The sequence below is a fragment of the Xenopus tropicalis genome, chromosome 5 (assembly GCF_000004195.4).
Source record: "Xenopus tropicalis strain Nigerian chromosome 5, UCB_Xtro_10.0, whole genome shotgun sequence".
NCBI lineage: Eukaryota > Metazoa > Chordata > Amphibia > Anura > Pipidae > Xenopus > Xenopus tropicalis.
The window spans coordinates 83,424,772-83,448,459 of NC_030681.2; the positions used below are offsets into that span (position 1 = coordinate 83,424,772).

Sequence of the window (23,688 nt, forward strand, 5' to 3'; positions counted from 1 at the left end):
AAAGTTCTTGACAGTTTATATTATTACTTATTGCAAATGTCTCCTTTCCACCCCTACGGAAAAAAAATTCTACATGATCTCAACAGTTTTTACATGGCATATTTTTTCTTTCAGATTTGTTGTGCTTTTGTCCCATAATAAATGGTGTAAACATAAATTTTTACACCACAAAATCATATTATTGCTCAAAAAAAATACAAATCGTTGAAAAAAAAAAAAAATGAAAAACAAATTGAATGTTGGCAAGTGCCACATAATTGTCTGGGTTTTAACCTTAAGGCCATATATCTTCAAATTTTAGTCTTTTTCTGACAATGTTTGGATATCGATTGGACGTTTAAATGTGATGCTCTAAAACTAACATTTAGACTGAAATTGTAGGATAAAGCTCTAAAAATAATAAATTGAAGGATGTTCTGAACATGAAATAGTTGGCAGACACCAGTCATATGAAAGTGACTTCCTTGACATGAGTAACGTTGGATCCTGACCCCCCCTTCTCCCAACCAACACCCCCCTTTTACTTCTTTACTTACCATCCCCAATAAACACACAAACACCAATTATTGGGATAAAATGGCCGCAGAGAATTTATTAACAACAAAGTTTTAATTTAAAACATAACATAAATAACAAATGTGAAACAAAACATCTCAAACATAACACAAATGTTTGTATAACAAACAAACCAACTTTTAAATAACCAAACACTGTAACAATCCAATAACTGCGCAGCGCAACTGGCGCTGCCAGCTGCCCTTCTAGCCCGGAACCAACTACCCAACCATCTCACCTCCTAATCCACTTTCTTAGCCCTGAGGTTCCAAGGATGCCACCCCCAATTAACTATAACTCCCCTCCTAACCCAACCATTGTTTTCCCCCAAGTCAATCACCCCGCCCACAACACTCCGCTATCTCCATCTCTATAGGGAGGGAGGGTGGGCGTTTTACTATGCTGACTAAAATGGATTGAGAAGCGGGAACGGTTCCCCAGCATTTATACCCCTGATGAATTGGCGAATCACCTGCAACTGGGAGTGGCTAAGTCTGTCCAACGTATCTGTCATGCCCCTGCTTCCCTACATTTCACTACGGGTCATTGGGTTACTGGAAATGCATTGTAGCTCCCCCAAGGATATTGTCAGATACACAATACATGGGTAGATTTTATCGTTATCCAACCGAAATTGTCTAATCTGTCCGATCGACTAAAAGACCGATTGCCATGCAAAATTATCGGGACAATAATGTGGAGCCCACACTTGGTCAAAAAATCGTTTCCTACACCTTTTGGACTGTGTGTGGGCTCCATAATTTTTGCGCCATGGCGATAATTATATCGGTGCATGTATGGCCATCTTAAGACGACAGCATACAATGACAATTTTTGACAGCAATTCTATGCTACTTTGTGACTACAGTGTGAGGAAGGCTGTATGCTGTTTCAGCACAATAATGGCCTCGTGCACAAAGCCTGTAGGAGAACTTGACTGCATGCACAGAGCTCTTACCTCAAACCAACACAGAGCTGCCCACTTCTCCTGTATAAACTATAGCTGCATGTTGCAGCTCCCATCATTCCCCAACTACAGACAGGAGTCATTTAGTACAGTGGTCCCCAACCTTTTTTGGGCCAAGGACCGATGGCAAGCACGAAAACTTTTCCACGGACCGGGGGGGGGGGGGCGTTCATTCATTCCTTCATACGTTTGGGGCGTTCAACTACGTTTTTATATGTACGGTGCTTTCCTACGAGCCTCTATATGTGTAGCACGTTGATTCCTAGAAAGCAGCCCCTGGCCCGGCACTTGGGGACCCCTGATTTTGTACCTCTACTAGCTGCATTTTGTGCTGCACTGACAGCATGCAAATAAAATTGCAATCAGGGCAGCATTTCCTTAGCTCGGCTAAAATAATAGCTAGGGAGTATCTTGTTGTTTTGTAGTTTGTTCCAATATGCTGCTTAATAGGCAAATAGGGCACAGATAGGAGACAGTCTGAGACAGATAGTTCAGTGGTAGAGTGTGAACTGTAAAGGTAAACGACAATCGTGATGGCGCTGGTTCTAATTCAGCTCAATGGTGATATGGCCTTTTTCCCCCTGGGTGCAAAAATAAAATGCCACCCTGGCCATGCATGATGTCAATGTTTGTAGAAGGGAGGAAAGATAAAAATATAGGAAGGTTGGCTTTTTTTTCCCCAAAAGGTGGCAACCCTAACCCTTGTATGTGAAGTGTGAAAAAAACAATTTGTTTATAGATTGTAAGCTCTACGGGGCAGGGACCTCCATCCTCTTGTGTCTTTGACTCTTAGGGTTCTGGCACACGGGGAGATTAGTCGCCCGCGACAAATCTCCCTGTTTATGGGTGGCTAATCTCAGTGAAATCGCGGAAGTTGCCTTGAGAGAATATTCAGTACTTAACCCTTAATGCACCTGTTTATGATTTTCTTTACAAAGCTTGGTTTAGTATATAATGCAGGTTTTGTGGTCTGTTTGTATTGTAAAGCATTTAAAGTCCAACACATTTTTCCCTTTAGTGCAAGGCCTGTGTTATTTTTACTGCAGCTCTCAGTCAGACAGGTGTCCTGTTAAGGGGTTTGTGCTAATGAATTTCCCAGATTGTAACTCCAAGTTCCTCTAGCTTTAAAGGAGATAAATGTAATGGAGACATCCAACTGAGTATGCAATATTGAGAATGACTTGTAGGGGGAAGATACTGTACACTAACAAATAGGTTCATAAAGCTTCAGCATCAAGATTGTTACCTGAGATTGATGGTTATAGTGGTGAGCTGGTGGTAGCTTCAGGGTTCCCACAGCAGCCAACATCAATACACACAGAAGAATTGCAACTAAAAAATCAAAGTGGGTGTAAAGTTGCTGCTGAGTTCCAAAAATGATGCTGCGTGTGTGCCATACTCTGCCTGCCCTATGCTGCCTGTGTGTGCCATAATCTGCCTGCCCTACCCTGCCTGTGTGTGCCATACTCTGCCTGCCCTACCCTGCCTGTGTGTGCCATGCTCTGCCTGCCCTAAGCTGCCTGTGTGTGCCATTCCCTGACTGTGTGTGCTCATAAAAGTTCTTGTGATAACAAAGGCTTGGTTTAAAGTGGATGTGGTTAAAAACTGGCAATGGTTAACGCTGGCTTCTATTATCCCTCTACACCACTCAGGTAAGAAGAAATCCGCTTTCATTAAGATGGACTGCAGGGACAGATGGGACAATGGGATTTCCTTACATGCCCAGTAATCTTCCCAATTTTCAGCAAGACACTTTTTTTTTTTTTTCAGGTGTTTTCAGCTAGTATTTTAGACATTAAGGGGCACATTTACTAAGACACGAATCTGAACCGAATTGGAAAAATTCCGATTTGAAAACGAACATTTTGCGACTTTTTCGTATTTTTTGCGATTTTTTCGGCGTCTTTACGACTTTTCAGAAATTGTCGCGACTTTTTCGTTACCAATACGATTTGCGCGAAAAAACGCGACTTTTTCGTAGCCATTCCGAAAGTTGCGCAAAATCTGGCGATTTTTTCGTAGCATTAAAACTTGCGCGAAAAGTTGCGCCTTTTTCGTAGCGTTAAAAATTAAAAAGGTGCGACGTTTCGCGCAAGTTTTAACGCTACGAAAAAAATCGCAACTTTTTGCGCAAGTTTTAACGCTACGACAAAATCGCCAGATTTTGCGCAACTTTCGGAATGGCTACGAAAAACTCGCGTTTTTTCGCACAAATCGTATTAGTAACGAAAAAGTTGCGTAAATTTTCCGAAAAAATCGCAAAATACCGATCATTATGAAAAAAACGCAATCGGATGCATTCGCCCGTTCGTGGGTTAGTAAATGTGCCCCTAAGAGTATTTTTAAAACCAGTTTTCTCTTTATTTATATTTGTGGTATATATCTGGTGTTACAGGCAGCTCAGTAATTCAGATGCAGAGCTGATAAGTTTGCTAAATTATTTGATACATTTCTTAGCCGCATCTGTGCTCAGCAGGGCCAAAGATAAGGAAGGTATTAACTAATACATAGAGTTAGTGACCCCCTCAAAGAAATTTAAAGTTTTTGAGATAAATTCAAAATAAAGATTCATGGAAAATGAAAATTTGAATGGGATTTTGCAAGACGAGTTAATCTTGCAATATGATGTTATCTTACATTTTTGGTTGCTGATATTACACTATAATCAAGTATAAGATGGGTAGGTAGGTGTTTAGAGCTAAAAGAAATATGTATAATGTCTCTATCAACAATCACAAGTAAATACAGAAAAGGCAGTATGCCTGTTTGGTATATATATATATATATATATATATATATATATATATATATATACACTGTAGGAAAAAAAGGGGAAGTTCTGCTCACCACTAAATTTTAACCATTAGACGGGGTTGAAATGAGGCTGTGATCACCAAATACATATAGACAAGGGGTACTCTGCACTCACCCATTATCGATATATATAGGACATTAAGATATTTTGTTCATTAAGCTACTAAAAAATGCCCTCCCAGTTTAAACAAAAAAGGGATTATTTGTCTATATATTGCCATATATTTAAGTCATCCCTGGTCTGGCCAGTCCTACGCTCGCTTTCATCTGATTCATTAAGAATACTAATGCTTCATCATATATTTTACACAGGGACTGAGTCTTACCTGCAATTTACTTCCTTTCAGGATTAAAATTTAACAAATGTTTGCCCTTTTATTGGCCACCACTGGGATCACCAGTTGGGAAGCGTGGGAGCTAAACATGGAGCTGGTCACTGCTCTTTTATAAACTATAGCAAAAAAAAAGGGAAATTGTAAACCATTAGGCCAGGGTGCAATGAGGCTGTGACCACAAAATTCTTATACAAGAGGTTGTCTGCAATTTTTAGTATATTAATGCACAGAATGTCTTAATGTCCTATATATAGCGAATAAAGTACCCCCAATTGTAAAATATAAGGATATTATAAGTCACTAAGGAGTTCCATGACCATATAAAAGCGTAAGGTCATGAAACTCCAAGTTGACTTCTAGTACACTTAACAGAAGGTAAAGTTTCAGCGAGTCATGTGGTAGAAATGATATCACTAAGCTCCAATTATAACTGATGATGTCACTAAGGATCTAATTTACAATATATTCCAGGCTCATGTTTATTATGTATTATGAGTTTACACACACACACACACACACACACATATATATATATATATATATGTAAAACAGATGATTTTTCTCTAAAAACTGCCTCGATAACTAATGTTCTGTAAGTGAAATGTGTATTTGTAAGGTTCTGTAAAGCAGAGATGTTCTGTACCATGGTTTTAGTTTTTTCTCCTATCTTGCTGTTCACTACGTTGTTTTCAGATAAGGAATTGAAAGTATGCTGACAGTTGGCTTTGCTAATGCACATTGCTTTATTGCCATGAGTGCCTCATGTTAGAACTTAAGATATTATGAAGCCACATGGGATTATAACTAAAAGCTCACTTGAGGGTTGAGTCACTCCATTTAGAAATGTAATGTGCATAGTAATGACTGTCAAAACACAAGTTTAGGCGGCTGCATTAACCTACAGACAGTGGGAAAGCATTCTAGCTGGTAATTTTCGAGACGCTTACATGTTGTTTATAAACAGAGTTTTTCTTGCCTTTTGTCTGTTACCTTTCAAATTTCTGAAATGATAAGGCCAATAGCACTTGTACAGAAATAAATTTAAAAGTGGAGAAATGCCAGATATTTCTATTAGTCCATAGAGTATTATTATTCTTATTATGTGAGTGTGACAATCAATTGCACCTACACTACACTCAGTAGAGTAAATGAGCCCTGGCATCAAATCAGAGATGCTTTAACCCTTTAAGTGCCAGCCGAATTCGTCATTTCAGTTCCCCCCAGTGCCAGACGTTTTGTAAACATTCTGTGCTCTCTCAATGTAGGGGCTTTTACTGGGGGCAGGGTTAAGTTTAGGTAGGCAAACTATATATTGTTTTTTTCAGGAGAACCTGAGCTTTCCAAATATACCTGAGTTTTTGTGTATTTCCACTTCTGGAACAAGATTTAGAGCTTGAAATACAAAAAAAAAAAGAAAAAATGCTATTTTTCATGATATAAGGATTTCTACCAGAAACATATTTTATTTTATGGACAAAAATTCAACTGATTTGGAAAGCCTCATGTCTCCCGAACGTGCCAATACCTGATATGTATAGTTTAATTGAGATTTCTGACTTCTATAGATCAAAAACTCCCAGCAGTAAATTACTAAATTTTCAAAGCATTACAGCAGAATACAGCATACTTTACATTCCAAAGCCAAAAATCCTGGAATATTAGGTTTACCCCAGGAAACCATACATTTTTGAAAACTACACATTCTGACGAATCCGAAATGGGTAACTATGTCTTCCAACTCCTAAGTACCAAACGGCAATGCTTTACTGAATTTAGCATTTTCTATAAAAAATTATGAAAATTCTAAAAAATCACCTCAAATCTTCCATTTTCAAGCACCTTATCTCCCACATAACATTAGGTACCAAGAAAACACACCCGAAATATGAAAGCCAAGGGTCCGCTGAACAGTTTGATGCCCATTGTGCATAGGATCAGCACTGTATCTGGCATTTAGAGACCCCATAAGGACGTCAGTGCATAGAGATTGCCCCAGAGGTCTCTTTAGCTACTGAAAATTCAACACGTTTACTGCATTTTCTGTGGGGTAAAAACCCAAAAAAATACATTGACCCCCCAAAACCATATATTTTTGGAAAGTACACATTCGGGCGATTTCAAAATTAGTACCCATGTCTTTCTACTCCAAACTACAGAGTCGCAGTGCTTTCCCAAAATTGCTAGTTTTGGTGAAATACCTGAAAAACACATCAAATCTTCCACTTTCAAGCACCTTATCTCCCACATAACATTAGGTACCAAGAAAACACACCCTAAATATGAAAGCCAAGGGTCCGCTGAACAGTTTGATGCCCATTGTGCATAGGATCACCAATGTATCTGGCATTTAGAGACCCCATAAGGAAGTTAGTGCATACAAATTGCCCAGGAGATCTCTTTAGCTACTGAAAATTCAACACATTTACTGCATTTTCTGTGGGGTAAAAACACAAAAAAATACATTGACCCCCCAAAACCATATATTTTTGGAAAGTACACATTCGGGCGAATTCAAAATTGGTACCCATGTCTTTCTACTCCAAACTACAGAGTCGCAGTGCTTTCCCAAAATTGCTAGTTTTGGTGAAATACCTGAAAAACACATCAAATCTTCCACTTTCAAGCACCTTATCTCCCACATAACATTAGGTACCAAGAAAACACACCCGAAATATGAAAGCCAAGGGTCCGCTGAACAGTTTGATGCCCATTGTGCATAGGATCAGCACTGTCTCTGGCATTTAGAGACCCCATAAGGACGTCAGTGCATAGAGATTGCCCCAGAGGTCTCTTTAGCTACTGAAAATTCAACACGTTTACTGCATTTTCTGTGGGGTAAAAACCCAAAAAAATACATTGACCCCCCAAAACCATATATTTTTGGAAAGTACACATTCGGGCGAATTCAAAATTGGTACCCATGTCTTTCTACTCCAAACTACAGAGTCGCAGTGCTTTCCCAAAATTGCTAGTTTTGGTGAAATACCTGAAAAACACATAAAATCTTCCACTTTCAAGCACCTTATCTCCCACATAACATTAGGTACCAAGAAAACACACCCTAAATATGAAAGCCAAGGGTCCGCTGAACAGTTTGATGCCCATTGTGCATAGGATCAGCACTGTATCTGGCATTTAGAGACCCCATAAGGACGTCAGTGCATAGAGATTGCCCCAGAGGTCTCTTTAGCTACTGAAAATTCAACACGTTTACTGCATTTTCTGTGGGGTAAAAACACCAAAAAATACATTGACCCCCCAAAACCATATATTTTTGGAAAGTACACATTCGGGCGAATTCAAAATTGGTACCCATGTCTTTCTACTCCAAACTACAGAGTCGCAGTGCTTTCCCAAAATTGCTAGTTTTGGTGAAATACCTGAAAAACACATCAAATCTTCCACTATCAAGCACCTTATCTCCAACATAACATTAGGTACCAAGAAAACACACCCGAAATATGAAAGCCAAGGGTCCGCTGAACAGTTTGATGCCCATTGTGCATAGAATCAGCACTGTATCTGGCATTTAGAGACCCCATAAGGACGTCAGTGCATAGAGATTGCCCCAGAGGTCTCTTTAGCTACTGAAAATTCAACACGTTTACTGCATTTTCTGTGGGGTAAAAACCCAAAAAAATACATTGACCCCCCAAAACCATATATTTTTGGAAAGTACACATTCGGGCGAATTCAAAATTGGTACCCATGTCTTTCTACTCCAAACTACAGAGTCGCAGTGCTTTCCCAAAATTGCTAGTTTTGGTGAAATACCTGAAAAACACATCAAATCTTCCACTTTCAAGCACCTTATCTCCCACATAACATTAGGTACCAAAAGAACACACCCTAAATATGAAAGCCAAGGGTCCGCTGAACAGTTTGATGCCCATTGTGCATAGGATCACCAATGTATCTGGCATTTAGAGACCCCATAAGGAAGTTAGTGCATACAAATTGCCCAGGAGATCTCTTTAGCTACTGAAAATTCAACACATTTACTGCATTTTCTGTGGGGTAAAAACACAAAAAAATACATTGACCCCCCAAAACCATATATTTTTGGAAAGTACACATTCGGGCGAATTCAAAATTGGTACCCATGTCTTTCTACTCCAAACTACAGAGTCGCAGTGCTTTCCCAAAATTGCTAGTTTTGGTGAAATACCTGAAAAACACATCAAATCTTCCACTTTCAAGCACCTTATCTCCCACATAACAATAGGTACCAAGAAAACACACCCGAAATATGAAAGCCAAGGGTCCGCTGAACAGTTTGATGCCCATTGTGCATAGGATCAGCACTGTCTCTGGCATTTAGAGACCCCATAAGGACGTCAGTGCATAGAGATTGCCCCAGAGGTCTCTTTAGCTACTGAAAATTCAACACGTTTACTGCATTTTCTGTGGGGTAAAAACACCAAAAAATACATTGACCCCCCAAAACCATATATTTTTGGAAAGTACACATTCGGGCGAATTCAAAATTGGTACCCATGTCTTTCTACTCCAAACTACAGAGTTGCAGTGCTTTCCCAAAATTGCTAGTTTTGGTGAAATACCTGAAAAACACATCAAATCTTCCACTATCAAGCACCTTATCTCCAACATAACATTAGGTACCAAGAAAACACACCCGAAATATGAAAGCCAAGGGTCCGCTGAACAGTTTGATGCCCATTGTGCATAGAATCAGCACTGTATCTGGCATTTAGAGACCCCATAAGGACGTCAGTGCATAGAGATTGCCCAGGAGATCTCTTTAGCTACTGAAAATTCAACACATTTACTGCATTTTCTGTGGGGTAAAAACACAAAAAAATACATTGACCCCCCAAAACCATATATTTTTGGAAAGTACACATTCGGGCGAATTCAAAATTGGTACCCATGTCTTTCTACTCCAAACTACAGAGTCGCAGTGCTTTCCCAAAATTGCTAGTTTTGGTGAAATACCTGAAAATCACATCAAATCTTCCACTTTCAAGCACCATATCTCCCACATAACATTAGGTACCAAGAAAACACACCCTAAATATGAAAACCAAGGGTCCGCTGAACAGTTTGATGCCCATTGTGCATAGGATCACCGATGTATCTGGCATTTAGAGACCCCAAAAGGAAGTTAGTGCATACAAAGTGTATACACTGCAATATAAGCTACCGGCATGTGCATTATGCGGCATAAGACCACCTAACAGTAAGGAGACCCTAGAAAACTATACATTTTCCGAAAGTACACAATCTGACAAAACAAAAATGGGTAAATACATCTTTCTACTGCAAACTACCAAACTACAAAGCTATGCTAAACAGAAAGATTTTTTTGACATTTCTGAAAATTGTCACAAAGCTTGCATTTTACCCCATTATGTACCCCCACATTTTGTACCGTATCAACATAAAACATTCTAAATATGAACGCCAGGGGTCTACTGAACAGTTTGATGCCCTATATGCATAGATTTACCAAACTATGTGGGGTACAGGGGCACCCAAGAAAAATAGTGCATATGAATTTTCACATAAGATGCTTCGGCTCATGCAGTTTTTGCACCCGGTATGTGTATTATATGCCATACGACCCCCTAACAGTAAGGAAACCCTAGAAAACCATATATTTTCTGAAAGTACACATTCTGACAAAACAAAAATGGGCAAATACATCTTTCTACTACAAACTACCAAACTACAAAGCTATGCTAAACAGAACGGTTTTTATGATATTTCTGAAAATTGTCACAAAGCTTGCATTTTACCCCATTATGTACCCCCACATTTTGTACCGTATCAACATAAAACATTCTAAATATGAATGCCAGGGGTCTACTGAACAGTTTGATGCCCTATATGCATAGATTTACCAAACTATGTGGGGTACAGGGGCACCCAAGTAAAAATAGTGCATATGAATTTTCACATAAGATGCTTCGGCTCATGCAGTTTTTGCACCCGGTATGTGTATTATGTGCCATACGACCCCCTAACAGTAAGGAAACCCTAGAAAACCATATATTTTCCGAAAGTACACATTCTGACAAAACAAAAATGGGCAAATACATCTTTCTACTACAAACTACCAAACTACAAAGCTATGCTAAACAGAACGGTTTTTATGATATTTCTGAAAATTGTCACAAAGCTTGCATTTTACCCCATTATGTACCCCCACATTTTGTACCATATCAACATAAAACATTCTAAATATGAACGCCAGGGGTCTACTGAACAGTTTGATGCCCTATATGCATAGATTTACCAAACTATGTGGGGTACAGGGGCACCCAAGTAAAAATAGTGCATATGAATTTTCACATAAGATGCTTCGGCTCATGCAATTTTTGCACCCGGTATGTGTATTATGTGCCATACGACCACCTAACAGTAAGGAAACCCTAGAAAACCATATATTTTCCGAAAGTACACATTCTGACAAAACAAAAATGGGTACATACATCTTTCTACTACAAACTACCAAACTACAAAGCTATGCTAAACAGAACGGTTTTTATGACATTTCTGAAAATTGTCACAAAGCTTGCATTTTACCCCATTATGTACCCCCACATTTTGTACCGTATCAACATAAAACATTCTAAATATGAACGCCAGGGGTCTACTGAACAGTTTGATGCCCTATATGCATAGATTTACCAAACTATGTGGGGTACAGGGGCACCCAAGTAAAAATAGTGCATATGAATTTTCACATAAGATGCTTCGGCTCATGCAGTTTTTGCACCCGGTATGTGTATTATGTGCCATACGACCACCTAACAGTAAGGAGACCCTAGAAAACCATATATTTTCCGAAAGTACACATTCTGACAAAACAAAAATGGGTAAATACATCTTTCTACTACAAACTGCTAAACTACAAAGCTATGCTAAACAGAACGGTTTTTATGACATTTCTGAAAATTGTCACGAAGCTTGCATTTTACCCCATTATATACCCCCACATTTTGTACCGTATCAACATAAAACATTCTAAATATGAACGCCAGGGGTCTACTGAACAGTTTGATGCCCTATATGCATAGATTTACCAAACTATGTGGGGTACAGGGGCACCCAAGTAAAAATAGTGCATATGAATTTTCACATAAGATGCTTCGGCTCATGCAGTTTTTGCACCCGGTATGTGTATTATGTGCCATACGACCCCCTAACAGTAAGGAAACCCTAGAAAACCATATATTTTCCGAAAGTACACATTCTGACAAAACAAAAATGGGCAAATACATCTTTCTACTACAAACTACCAAACTACAAAGCCATGCTAAACAGAACGGTTTTTATGATATTTCTGAAAATTGTCACAAAGCTTGCATTTTACCCCATTATGTACCCCCACATTTTGTACCGTATCAACATAAAACATTCTAAATATGAACGCCAGGGGTCTACTGAACAGTTTGATGCCCTATATGCATAGATTTACCAAACTATGTGGGGTACAGGGGCACCCAAGTAAAAATAGTGCATATGAATTTTCACATAAGATGCTTCGGCTCATGCAGTTTTTGCACCCGGTATGTGTATTATGTGCCATACGACCCCCTAACAGTAAGGAAACCCTAGAAAACCATATATTTTCCGAAAGTACACATTCTGACAAAACAAAAATGGGCAAATACATCTTTCTACTACAAACTACCAAACTACAAAGCTATGCTAAACAGAACGGTTTTTATGATATTTCTGAAATTGTCACAAAGCTTGCATTTTACCCCATTATGTACCCCCACATTTTGTACCATATCAACATAAAACATTCTAAATATGAACGCCAGGGGTCTACTGAACAGTTTGATGCCCTATATGCATAGATTTACCAAACTATGTGGGGTACAGGGGCACCCAAGTAAAAATAGTGCATATGAATTTTCACATAAGATGCTTCGGCTCATGCAATTTTTGCACCCGGTATGTGTATTATGTGCCATACGACCACCTAACAGTAAGGAGACCCTAGAAAACCATATATTTTCCGAAAGTACACATTCTGACAAAACAAAAATGGGTAAATAAAACTTTCTACTACAAACTACAAAGCTATGCTAAACAGAACGGTTTTTGTGACATTTCTGAAAATCAAGCGAACAAGAACTATGCATAACTGAAAATGCTATAAAATGGCTAAACATGCAGTAAAATACCCCAAAATCCACCAAAATCACAGAAAATGTAGTAGAAACACCAAAATAATACACAAAAGATATTGCGCAGTGCGGTTAGCGAATACACTATCCGCAATGGCAATAAAACATTTTTTTCAGGCAGAAATAAAAACGATGCGATTAGAAAAAAAAAAAATTACAAAATTACATAAGTGTGTAAGTGTGTGTGTACATTAGGTAAAATGTGTTTTGTGTGCATGTATGCAAGTAAGTGTGTGTAAGTGTAAGTGTTGTGAATGTTTGAAATCTCCCAACTCCCCTAAAATGTATGTGTTTGTGTGTAAATGTGAGTATAAGTGTGTATTAGTGTATTATTAGTGTATTATGTGTGTGTATGTGTGTTTTTGTGTGTTTTTGCCACTTACCTGTGTAGGAGATCGTGGATCAGCAGGGAGACACACGCAGCACGAGTCCGGCAGTGAGTATCAGCAGCAGGAAGCAGGGGGGCCAGCAGGGGGGGGAGCAGAGAAAGGCAGAAGGCGATCGTGAAATCCAGGAATGGATTTCACGTGCCTGCCTTTTCTTATGTGGCCCCTGGGCGATCGCGCCCCAGGGGCCACTCGTTCCCCACCTCTGACTTGTGTCTGGAGGCTGGGGAACGAGCGGGGAGCGAAGGAGCGGCTTGAAAAGCCGCTTCTCCGCTCCCAAACCCGGAAGTGCCCCAGGACGTAGAATCTACGTCCTGTGGCACTTAGGTCCTTTAGTACCCAGGACGTAGATTCTACGTCCTGTGGCACTAAAAAGGTTAAACTCCTTCATATGTTACTTGTCTCTAGGGCTGCCACCTGTGCTGTTTTGACCAAAACAGTTTTTTTTTTTCTTGCTTAGTTGCCATGAAGTACAGTAATTTCTTACTATTAACAGAAATAAAAAGTATATCATTCTAAAATGAGGAATTGTTTTTCTAAATTAGCATTGCTGTATTTTAGAGCTTTCTGGATACCTGTTTTCTGTATAATTGATCCAGTACCTTTAATTAAAGTATTGTCTCGGAAGACAGAATATAGATAGAGTTAGGGTTGCTACCTGTCCAATTTTGAACCAAACATCCAAGTTTTTCAAAGGGCTTCAAAACTTTTAGTTCAGTTTAAAACACTGAGAAATCTGAGCAAAACTCCAGCCAATTGCATCTAAGTGATGCAATAACCCTGCCATGGCATAATAATTCCACCTAACGTCATTGTGCACGCTCTTGATGTCATCATGCCCACACACACACCATCAGCTCTGCACATTTTGTTGGGGTTTAGCCACCACAAAGTTGGCAACCCTACTTCTCTCCTCTATATGTAGGAAAAAAAGTAGTCATCATAGTTGATGACACAGTACATGACTGCCTGAAGAAGATTATGCAAACCCTCATCCACATTGCTGCTCTTAACAATTCTTTGCTGTGCAAATTCCATCCTGGAGCCCATCATCCTCCACAAAGAGCTAATTTCTACAACCCTTCTATATCACAGGGAAAAACGCCTGGCAAAATAAGATGCAAATTAGGTGCTTGTTTCCTTATTAGACTGCCCCTCAGCCACTTAAATATGAGTGAAGCCCATTGATTATTTTAATGCAACTGACCCTTTAATAAAAGATGTGTGGTTTTTGTTTTTGGTGTGACTGCTTGTCTTTTCAGCCAATAAATAAATGGGCATCAGGGGAACAACTGCTGCTGTTACTTTTGCTTTTTCTAGTGGTTGCAGGTAAAACAACAGGGCTATTATTATAACCCTCATCACTTTGTGTTTGTTGTGTTTCTATAGACCATTGGGAATTATCCCAATTAATAGCTGTTCTTGTGTAGTCTTTTTACTGCTCTACAGTAGAAGATTTTGTAGCACAAATACCTTGGTGCCTCAGTGTTTGTATATGTTTGTTTAGATTGAAGGCTCTAATGAGTACTCTTTTTACTTTCTCTAGTAGTCAGTATTTGTAGCTAATTTGTATGTTTATTGTGTACACCCTTCTACTGAACACAGATGCAAAATATGCTAGTTTTTGTACACAGAGGATGAATGAGAATGCTGGTTGGCCAGAATGCAGCTGTAACACAACATAAATATAAAAGCTAAATTTTTCACATTACATAGTTACATTACATCACCTTTGTAAACATCGGTGAGCCTCTTCTCTTGAGAAATAAAGATTATTTATCATCTTATCTAGAAATAACAGTGGTTGTCCTGCTGTTTTTCAGCTTGACACTGGCTTTAATGGGCACTTTGTTTGCATTACTGCACTTTATTTAGGGACTGCTGGAAAATGTCAGAATGAGCAAAAAGTAAGAAGAATTGGAAACGATCCCTTGGATTCAGTATTTGATTTTTTACTTATCAGAGTTGCATAATCCCCCACAGAGGGGAAAAAAAACAAGCAACTAATCAAACATGGTTGTGCTGTCTGATATTTTGCTTTATTTCCTGCAGCTGACTGAAATAGGGGTAATAGGCAGCTGCACAATTATTCTCAGTACAAATTCTAAGAGTAGATTTTTTTCTATTTTTCTTATGGCAAGAATAGTTCCATTTTTTGTTTTAATTTAAATGCACGTGTCAATTCCGGACAAAAGGTGAAATATTGTAAATACTTATTTTAGTCTATTTTTATATAAATCTATTATTTTGAGAATGAGGCAGGGTGCATGCTTTGACGAAGTGTTGGAATGAAAAAGCAAGTGGTTTGAGACTTACGCACTTTTCTTGGTATGATATTAATTATTTACACACAATGTTTATCAATATACTCTTTTAATGGTATAGGTATTAATAATGTGAATAATACTGTGTATAATGTTGGATTGGTCATTGGCTTATTAGGTATTAATAATGTGAATAATACTGTGTATAATGTTGGATTGGTCATTGGCTTTAGTACTAATTGTTCTCATTAATATAATTTTTTCATGCTTTATTTTAAGTAAGTGTTTCTGCTTCTTTTCTGTGTTTCAGCCCAAAGCAAGCAAATCGCAATGTGAAGATGGATTTATTTTCAGCTCCTTATTACTGTGTGATTAAAAGCAATGGGACATGGCACTTTGCGTTACCAGGCAACATTCCTTCAAAAAAATAAAAGGAGGAGAGAAATCTGGAATTTGCAGTAATGGTTTTTTCAGTAATGCTTACACCTGCTCATTCTGCAACCTACTACAGCACTCATGTAATTTTTGAGAATGGCTTCATTAAAGTAACATCTCCTCAACCTTCTTTGAGTGGTAACTTGGATTCTCTGCTACGATATAGTCCAGTTGCCATGACCACAACTGAGACAACTATTTTACCACTGAACATTTCTACAACTCCGTCAACAAAAGATTTGGTTGAGACCTTGAGTTTGCCTCTTCAGATCATTCTTTCTGCTGTGATGATAATTATCCTCTTGTTGTCATTTCTTGGAAACTTTGTAGTGTGCCTCATGGTTTACCAAAAAGCTGCCATGCGCTCTGCAATCAACATTTTACTAGCCAGCTTGGCCTTTGCTGACTTACTGCTCTCTATCCTGAACATGCCCTTTGCTTTAATCACCATTATCACCACAGAATGGATTTTTGGAGATGTCTTCTGCAGAGTGTCTGCCATGTTCTTCTGGTTGTTTGTAATGGAGGGTGTTGCTATCTTACTAATAATCAGCATTGACCGGTTTCTTATTATAGTTCAAAAACAAGATAAGCTAAATCCATACCGGGCAAAGATTCTCATTATAATATCGTGGGCTACTTCTTTTTGTGTGGCTTTTCCTTTGGCTGTTGGCAAGCCTCACTTGCAAGTACCATCTAGAGCCCCACAATGTGTCTTTGGCTATACCACAAACTCTGGTTACAAAGCTTATGTTATACTTATTGTCTTAATATTCTTTTTTATCCCTTTTATGGTGATGCTGTATTCTTTCATGGGCATACTGAACACTGTGCGCCACAATGCAGTTCGTATACATAGCCATCCAGACAGCATTTGCCTCAGCCAGGCTAGCAAGCTAGGTCTTATGAGCCTACAAAGGCCCTTTCAAATGAATATAGATATCAGCTTTAAAACTCGTGCCTTCACAACAATTTTGGTTTTGTTTATTGTCTTTATATTGTGCTGGGCACCATTCACTACTTACAGCCTGGTTGCTACATTTAATAGTGACTTTTACAACAAGCACAACTTTTTTGAGATAAGCACGTGGCTACTTTGGCTATGCTACCTCAAATCTGCACTAAACCCAATCATTTACTACTGGAGGATAAAGAAATTCCGTGACGCTTGCTTGGATTTAATGCCCAAGTACTTTAAGTTTTTGCCACAGTTACCTGGCCATACAAGAAGACGTATTCGGCCTAGTGCCATTTATGTGTGCGGAGAACACAGATCTGTAGTGTGAAAACATAGGCTATCATTTTCTGGGTGAATGCAATTTAAACTTGTGTGTGTTTTGACATATTTCCTAAGTGATTAATATGTTATTTACCACAATATGTAAATTGAAAACCTTTTACCTCCTAGGATTTAAGGTAAATCCATGTTTGAGAAGTACTCTGTCAGGTAATGTCCAGGCCTGCTTTTGATGTATCTGCAGGCGGGTATAATGTATGCTGCTACAACTGGTGGATGTCATTTTTTTTTTTTTCTTAACGGACAAATGTTGCTGCTTTTTGCTATTATAGTTGAGCCAAAAATGTCCTATAGAAGGGAATGGCAGGATCATTAGATTTTTTACAAATCATTTACAATATTATGTAAAAATGTATTTATCGGTCATCTATTTTTCATTTACCCCTGGGGCTAAATCTCTGTTCTACCCATTGGGTAGAATCTCTATCCTCCATAGCATTCGAGCAATGATGATAACCTACAGGACGGGTGAAATTTTTGCGCACTTTATCATAGATTATATACAGAATAATGTTTTGGAAATGAAAGCTGAAGTTGTAGTTTTGATACATACATGACTTTTTGGAAACATAGAGCACTAGTGACATACAGATATTAATACAGATATTAATTAGAAGATCATGAAATTATAAAGATTATAGAGTTTTAAAGGAAGGTTATCAGGGCTTTATTATTATAGAAAAAATTCAAATATATAAATGCATATATTTTTTGCTAAACACAGACGTGCCAACAGTGCATAAACAGGGTTAAAGTAATATAAGTTAGGCTTACTATACTGTTATATTCAATGTTATGAATTCTTTTGGCCCTTTCAGGAAAGAAGTCCTATTTTGGTGGGGTAGGGAGAGTATATACTGACCAAATGATATTATTTTATTACCAATTAGACAAACTTAGGCTTCACTTGTGGTTACTTGAAAGATAATTTAAAAACAAAATATTAAGGCAGTTCCTTGAAAAAAATACACATGAGGTATATATGTAACAGTGGCTAAAGTGGGCCTACACCTTGCCTATAAGTGTTGCTTCACCTGAAGACAAATCCCAGCATATCGCTGCATATTATCAAAAATTGAAGCATGTTGGCAGTTGTAGTCCAGCAACTTCAGGGCTAAATTTTTCATGCAATATTGCTGTTAAAATATTTCCTGAACTCTTCAAGTCAAGTGGCTCAATAATTGCAAGACGATCCTCTAATGAAAATCCTTTCTGGTGCAGTGTACTCTACATGGACAAAAGTATGTTTATTTCCTTTTAAATAATTGGCATTAGCTTATTGAGCCGCATGATCATTGCCCACACAGGTGCTACTACATCATACAATGAGATGCTTAAAGGGGTTGCTTTAGTATGAATTGATTTTTATTTTTTATTATTGGATTTTATTTTGTTTTATTTTTAGCTTTTTAATCATTTCAATTTTCATTCAGCAGCTCTTCAGTTTGGAGTTTCGGCAGCTATCTGGTTGCTAGGATTCCAATTACCTTAACAAACCTGGCAGTGGTTTGAAGAAAAAACTGGTATATGAATAGGAGAGGACCTAGAAAAATAAGTTGTAAAAAGTAACAGTAACAATAAAACTGTAGCCTCAAAGAGCAATAGCTTTTTGGCTGCTGGGGTCAATGACCTCCATTTGAAAGCTGCAAATAATTCAAAAACTATAAAACATAAATAAGATTTGGCCATTCTTTAACTTACTAAAAGTTAACTTAGAGATGAATCACCCCTTTAAGGCAGTGATAGTTAAGGGGGCTTTTATTGCCTGGGGGTACAGTTCTCCTTTAAAGAATAAGAAAACTTTTTTTTTTCTATTAATAAAATTACTGAACAGGAAGTGGAGGCGGAGCTTCACTCTGAACAAGGAAGGAGAGGAATCGAGCACCTTGTAACTGAGGAACCAGGTCATAAAGAACAGAGGGACAAAGGTAGGCAATTCTGGGAAGCTGTTTAGAGTAATTTTATTAATAGAAAAAAGGTTTATTTAATCTTTAAGGAAGCCAATGTCATCTAACAATGTTCCATCATCTACTACAGTGATCCCCAACCAGTGGCTCAGGAGCAACATGTTGCTCACCAACCCCTTGGATGTTGCTCCCAGTAGCCTCAAAGCAGGTGCTTATTTTTAGATTCCTGGCTTAGAGGCAAGTTTTAGTTACATAAAAACAGGTGTACTGCAAAACTGAACCATCTGTAGGCTGCCAGTCCACATAGGGGCTACCAGATAGCCAATTATAGCCCTTATTTTGCTGCCCCAGGTACATTTTTTATGTCTGTGTTGCTCCCCAACTCTCTTTACATTTGAATGTGGCTCACGGGTAAAAAAGGTTGGGGACCCCTGAATTCTACTGGAAAGCCTTCCCTGAACAGTTATGGGTAAAGTCTGTTTTAGCAGAAAAGAGATCATCATGTTAATACACTTGATTTTCAAATGTGTCCACATACTTTTAGTATGCACTGAGTTTTAAAATATTGGTTTTTTTTTTCATGTGATGATCGATTAAGGCTTTTTTCATTACTATGTAATAAAGGCAACCAAATACTGCACAGTAATGATTCTATATTGTATAACAGCAAAATGACTGGTATAGCACTGGTAGGGATCATTCTTATTGTAGAATCCTGTTGCATCTGTTCATGCCTACTTGGAGGGCTAGGAGATGCAAATGAGAGAATTTTAGGGAAGGTTTTTGTCCCCTTAACAATGTCGGGGCTTAAATCATCTCTGTGCTAATATGGGATATACTTTGTGATATATGTGGTTTATGGACATAATTGCATGAGGACCTGCCTTTGAATTCAGTTTACAAATAAACCCCCCTAGAATCAGCAATAAGGTAGAAAACAATAAATTCTGTTTCTTAAATCTGTGTACTGATTTGAATTATATTAATGTGCAGATATATATTGTGCCACTATATAAATAAATTTTACTTCTATCAGATAGGTGTGCCCCAGTGTGTATGTATTGTAGATGCATTTTTAGAAACAATTGCCATGGAATCAAATAACTTCCTTTGTGGGCACTGTAACTAGATTGTCCCCATTTGCCAGTAACAACAAGGACATTTCAGTTTGCACACAACACTTTTATTTTAATGTTTCCTTGCAATCAATGCCACAAGGTTCATTTTTCCACTGCTGAGCAAATTAGATTTGCAAATTGTGCGAAATGTGTTCTTATTTTTATAATTTTTTTCAGTAACTAACAGATTTAAAGCTTTCTAATAATAACAATTATCATGTACTGTATCTATCCTCCATTTCTATCAAAGGCATAGAAAGAGAGCGTTGTTAAGCCGTTGCGTGTACTATGACCAGGAAGCTCCAAGTCATCACTGGACTCTGTTTGTTCAGTTGTGCCTGATAAATTCAATCTGAAATTAATGAAACAGTTGGACCATTACATTTGGAGCTGGCCTGTAGCATATTCTTTATTAAGTGCAAGCTGGTCTCTCTAGTTCTACACATTTAAAGGAAAATTTGAGCAAAATTTGCTGCAATGTTAAAGGACATTTTATATTTATGTCAAAGCTTTCATGCCTCTGTAGAAGGAATTTGAAATGACTTGGCTGTATAACTTGGTGGGTATTAATAGTATTTCTTATCACTGGAAACGTAAAGCTTTATAGCTATTCAAGAGAAAATCCTTGAGGGGCTGATAGAAGTGCAAAAGGAAATATGCTTCCCTGAGAACCTTGTTTTTTTACAAAAATATATCTTGAATTTTGTTTATTTATGAAACTTGTCTAATGAATGTATATTAATTTTATCAATTTATTTTTATGTCTTGGAGCAATTTGTATTATGGCTAATTATATATATATATATATATATATATATATATCTGGTAGGGTGCTGATTTGAAAAGCACTCACTATTGCCCAGCAAGGTTATTAGTCTTGTGAATGCAGTCCTGTCTCAGCACCCTTGCAGCTACCCTGAGCTGTGCTTATGACCAATAAAGTAAAAGTTGACCTTCTATCATATGTTTTGATTTTACTATAATGTGCATGAGTACTGCCCAAGGAAGCCACAAGGGATTACTGGGAAAGGAAGCAAGTTGGCAGTGCAAACAGCAGCTTATCTGCCACTGTATGGACATGCACTACAGGCCTGCACAGCCGACATCCCCGTAGGTGGGGATATTGGGAGAAGATCCCCTTGCTTGGCGACATCAGCAAGCAAGCGGATTTTAGCATGTATAGCCACCTTAAGGTTAGTGATTAAAATCACTTGAGGGTGCCTAACAAATTGGTAATGCCAACTGATGACCACTTTCCTTTTCCTTTAATCAAGTCCCCCCCCCCCTTTGGATTGAAATTTTTAGGGTAATGGCACAAGGGGTGATGTTCAAAGTTTTGCCACTGATGCAGTGAGCAGCAAACAGCTTGTACACATACTACCATTTACTTGAACCATAATTACACGGATCTAGTGTTTCAAACAATAATAAACTGGTCCTTGAGTGCACTGGCAGGGTCCAGCCATTTACTTCATAGGTCAGTGGAGTATTTGTAATATCAAGTTATTTGACGCCTAAAAAGCTGTAAATCACACTGGCAACAAAATGCTGGTAGTCACTACTTGTGCCATTACCTTGTGTACCTCACCACTTGTCAGGGGCCATATTGTTAGTCCTGTTAAACTGACACTTCCAGATTGTACTTTGATCTATGCCACACCTCTTGTTGTCTGGAAACATGGAAGTAGAAGGATCTGGAAGGCACATTGTTAAAAGAATCAGTAATACCAAAAATGAAAATTATTATATAACTTGACATACACTTTATGTTTATCCCGTCCATGTCAAAAATGTTTCTTTCCAGCAGAAATCTGTTTGTTGGTTTGTTTTTAAAAAAAAATTTGCAGAGACTAATTGGCAATCCGCAAACCACGTGCAGATAATCATGGTGACTAATATAGTAATCTAAATCACTGATTAGTTGCTGCTACCGAGTTTTAAAAAGTCGTGGTGACTAATTGTCCCTTGTGTCTTCATCCTTATGGGTTTAGTTCTCCTTTAATATTATAGGTAAATCAATTTATGGCACTTTAAGTTCCTGGTGCTAGTGATCCTTTAAAGATGTTTTGACTTGAAGGGGTTGTAAACCCAGCCATGATGTGGTCCTACTGCGCCCCCTTAGTTTTTCTATAGACGTTGCCAAAAAAAACCATAATTATTGATGCAAGAAAATTCACCAATAAGAGTTCTACTGATAAAAAAAACTTTATTATATAACACTGGAATCAAACATGGGGATAAAGGGCAGATTTGATCAGTTCAGGGAAACTGCTAAAAGCTTCTAACTCCAATTGCAGGAACAAAGAACAGGGAGCCAGATTTACACAGATCAGCTGGGATTTTCATTGAAGGACTTTTTGCTTTTTAAAGCAGTCGCTGGCTGTAGAGATTTGGGGAAAAGTTTAGGAAAAGTTGTTTAATATTGCTTTAAGAATGCAACCCTGATGTTGCTGGACTACAGCTCCCAGCATGCCCCAAGCCTCAATAAATTTTACATTATTCTGGAATTTGTAGTCCAGCAACAACTGAATAAAGTTTGGTTGAGCAGTGCAGTGCAGCAGGGTTTACGTCCCCTTTAAAATAAGGCCCCTGACCTAAAATTGGCCACCAATTAACAGATAATTGTCATAAGATATGATGTTATTATTACACATGTCCAAGGCCATTTAATTGACTGTGAAGGTTTAAAGAGGTTGTAAACTCTACCGTGACACTGTCCCCCTGCGCCCCCTAGTTTTTGCTATAAAAGATTCCAAGAAATGTAATTATAGATGCAAGAAAATTCACCAATGAGAATTCTACTGACCAAAAACTTCATTATAAATGCAAAATAATTGTCCAACGAGAGTGCTGATTTCCAGCACTACTTCGGGCATCTTGCTTTTATCTTACATATCGAGATAATTATGTCATTTTTTTCCATTCATTAAATGACACTGGATTCAGACATGGGAATAAAAGACGTGTTCAGTGCTGGGAAACTGTGCTTCCAACTACAATTGCAGGAACAAAGAGCAGGGAGCCAGATTTACACAGATCAGCTGGGATTCTCATTGGAGGATTTCTTGCATTTTTATGCAGCTGCTGGCCCTGGAGATTTCAGGGAATGTTTTGGAAAAGTTTTATTGTGCAATATTACTTTAAGAATACAACCCTGACATTGCTGTACTGCAGCTCCCAGCATGCCTCAACCTTCATTATATGTTAAATTGTTCTGGGATTTGTAGTCCAGCAACAGCTGAGTAAAGTTCTGGTTGAGCGGTGTAGCACAGCAGGGTTTAGTACCCCTTTAAAAATGTCAATGTTGTTCAGCTATATCAGCTCAAATATAGTCAATCTGACCAATAGAGATGGAACAATTTGTGCCAGAGGATGATGTTCCTGAATGGTTTATGACTGGTATCTTTGCATACATGTCCTGTGTGTGGACTAGTTTTTGCTATGA

The 23,688-nt window shown here is 38.2% G+C and overlaps 1 protein-coding gene across 1 annotated transcript in view; it reads left to right on the forward strand.

The window, feature by feature from the left end:
• The window catches only part of gpr63 (G protein-coupled receptor 63), a 31,135-nt gene extending 12,938 nt beyond the window's left edge, over window positions 1-18,197 (forward strand). Inside the window, exon 2 of the mRNA XM_002934868.5 lies at window positions 15,797-18,197. Within this exon, the coding sequence (XP_002934914.2) occupies window positions 15,948-17,207 (1,260 nt within the window). The 5' untranslated portion in view covers window positions 15,797-15,947 and the 3' untranslated portion in view covers window positions 17,208-18,197. The remainder of the gene's footprint in view (window positions 1-15,796) is intronic.
• Window positions 18,198-23,688: the final 5,491 nt, after the last annotated feature.